The sequence below is a fragment of the Suricata suricatta genome, chromosome 6, assembly GCF_006229205.1.
Source record: "Suricata suricatta isolate VVHF042 chromosome 6, meerkat_22Aug2017_6uvM2_HiC, whole genome shotgun sequence".
NCBI classification, from domain to species: Eukaryota; Metazoa; Chordata; class Mammalia; order Carnivora; family Herpestidae; genus Suricata; species Suricata suricatta.
Genome location: NC_043705.1, coordinates 89544103 through 89546229, shown reverse-complemented (window position 1 = coordinate 89546229; position 2127 = coordinate 89544103). Strand labels below are relative to the sequence as shown.

Genomic DNA, 2127 nt, shown 5'->3' with positions numbered 1-2127 from the left:
CACAAGCCCTTGGCCCTAACAACCCAGGAAGGCTATCAGAAATGAATCAGAACAGCCCCAAGTTGCCTGTTCCCTTGTGTGTGACTTGTGAGCAATGTTTTCACACAGTTGTATTCCCCAAGTACCAAAGGCAAATGATCCTATGGGCCAGCCAAAGAAGAATATGGATTTCATTTATTTTGTTCTCTATAGGCTTCCTTAAGGGGATAATGGTTACTTACCAAAAAAAAGTCTGAATTTGGTAGATTGGCAAAAAGGGGTTGGAGAATTACTAAGATCCTTCACAGAAGACACCAGAAAGCCCTTATTTTTCTGTGTGTATAAGAATGGCTTCACTACAAAGTAGTGGCTATGTGCTAAACCTCTCATTTAGTCCACCCAACAGCCTATTTGATGGCCACCACTGTTATTCCAAATTTACTAGTGAGGAATCTGCTGCTCAGAGAAGTGAGATTTAAGGCCTCACAGCTAGTCAGTAGCCTGGCCAAGGATCCAAACTCCGCTCTCTCTGACTTCTCTACACTACCCACATGCTATGCCATTCCAGGCATACTGGAGAAGGACACCTCCCTGGAATGGTAGGGAGCATCACTATTTCTGTTTGTGGGGCAGAGACTTTTAGACACTGCTGATTTCTGTTATCTTATAATTGATTGCTCCTCACTGAGGCAGAATGGGACTCGTCAAATGCCTACTAATTATGTTTCACATAATTTATACCACTTAATCTGCCCATCCATCTCATGATGTAAGTATTAATATCATCCCCATTTTGTAGGCAAGGAAACTGAGTTTTAAAGGGATTAGGGTGACTAAAATGTCATAATAGCAAGAGGTGGAATGGAATTTGGATCCAGATCACCTAACTTCAGAGCCTGAGCATTTAGCACACAGCTCTGCATATCAATAGGACGCAATGGTTATTCTTCCCCTTATACAAGCTGAGGACCTAGGTATAGGTGCCTATAAGCAGGATAAGTGGACTGCCAAGTCTGGCTTAACAGCCACTTACTGAGGCACTCAATGACAATTTCGATTAAACCTTATTATTCACACTTAGGCTTCTAATTATGTAAATACCTGCTTATTTATTTTGCTAAGGCGCATATTTTAAGCTAACTGTGCTGTCTATGATCTAGGGGACGGCGGCGAAAGAAGTGGAAGAAGTCAATATCACTAACATCATCAACAGCTCCATCTCCAGCTTTAAACGGAAGATCAGCTTTGCCAGCATTGAAATTTCTGGGGATAATGTTGACTATAGTGACTTGACCATGAAAACTAGTGACAAGTTCAAGTTTGTCTTCCGAGATAAGATGGGCAGGATTGTTGATTATTTCACAATTCAAAATCCCAGTAATGTTGACAGATATTCCAAATTACTATTTCCTTTGATTTTTATGCTAGCCAATGTATTTTACTGGGCATACTACATGTATTTTTGAGAGTACACTGAATTGTTTGCATGGCATGGTTCTTCAAAAGAACAAAGTAATGATGCAAACAGTATTTGAAGCCAAGTGTGCATGCTAACCTAATAGTGCTACAAGTGACTAGATAACATTTGAGCATTTCTCCTCAAAAAATATTCTCTTACCCATTATTTAAGCTGTGTAGAGAAGTCCTAGCATTACAGACTCTTGTAATAGAAATAACAGGTCATTCCTTTTTTTTTATTTTTTATCTTTACCAAAGACATCCCCGTGGAGCTTAAGATTACAAACCTACTCATGGTTGACTATTTGCTCAGTGGCTCCCTGGTCTGCATTTACCTCATATAAAAAAAAAAGATGAGAAGGAAACTATTATATGTATTGAGTAACCCTCAAGTGCCAGGGCTTGTTTCTAAATTAATCATACATGCTATTTGCTGAGTCTCTGCTGTGCTTATAAAATGCATTGTTACCTATTTAGGGAGTAAATCTTTCTAGTTTTTGTTTTTGATTAAAATGAAATGTGGGCTTAAGTCAATTCACTGGAAGTCACCACCCTAACTCAATACCAAGATGAGTTTTTAATACAGTATTTCTTACCCCAGCAGAACATCCCCAAATTCCAGTAAGTTCTACCACTAAAAAATAAAATGTAAATGAAGAAAACATTAATAGATCAACAATATTAAATGTA

General features: G+C 38.5%; 1 protein-coding gene across 1 annotated transcript in view; it reads left to right on the top strand.

Annotated features, from left to right (window-relative positions):
- GABRP (gamma-aminobutyric acid type A receptor pi subunit) overlaps positions 1-1445 on the top strand; it is a 14513-nt gene extending 13068 nt beyond the window's left edge. Inside the window, exons 8-9 of the mRNA XM_029941246.1 lie at positions 386-447; positions 1140-1445. Of these exons, the coding sequence (XP_029797106.1) occupies positions 386-447; positions 1140-1445 (368 nt within the window). The remainder of the gene's footprint in view (positions 1-385; positions 448-1139) is intronic.
- The last annotated feature ends 682 nt before the right edge of the window (positions 1446-2127 follow it).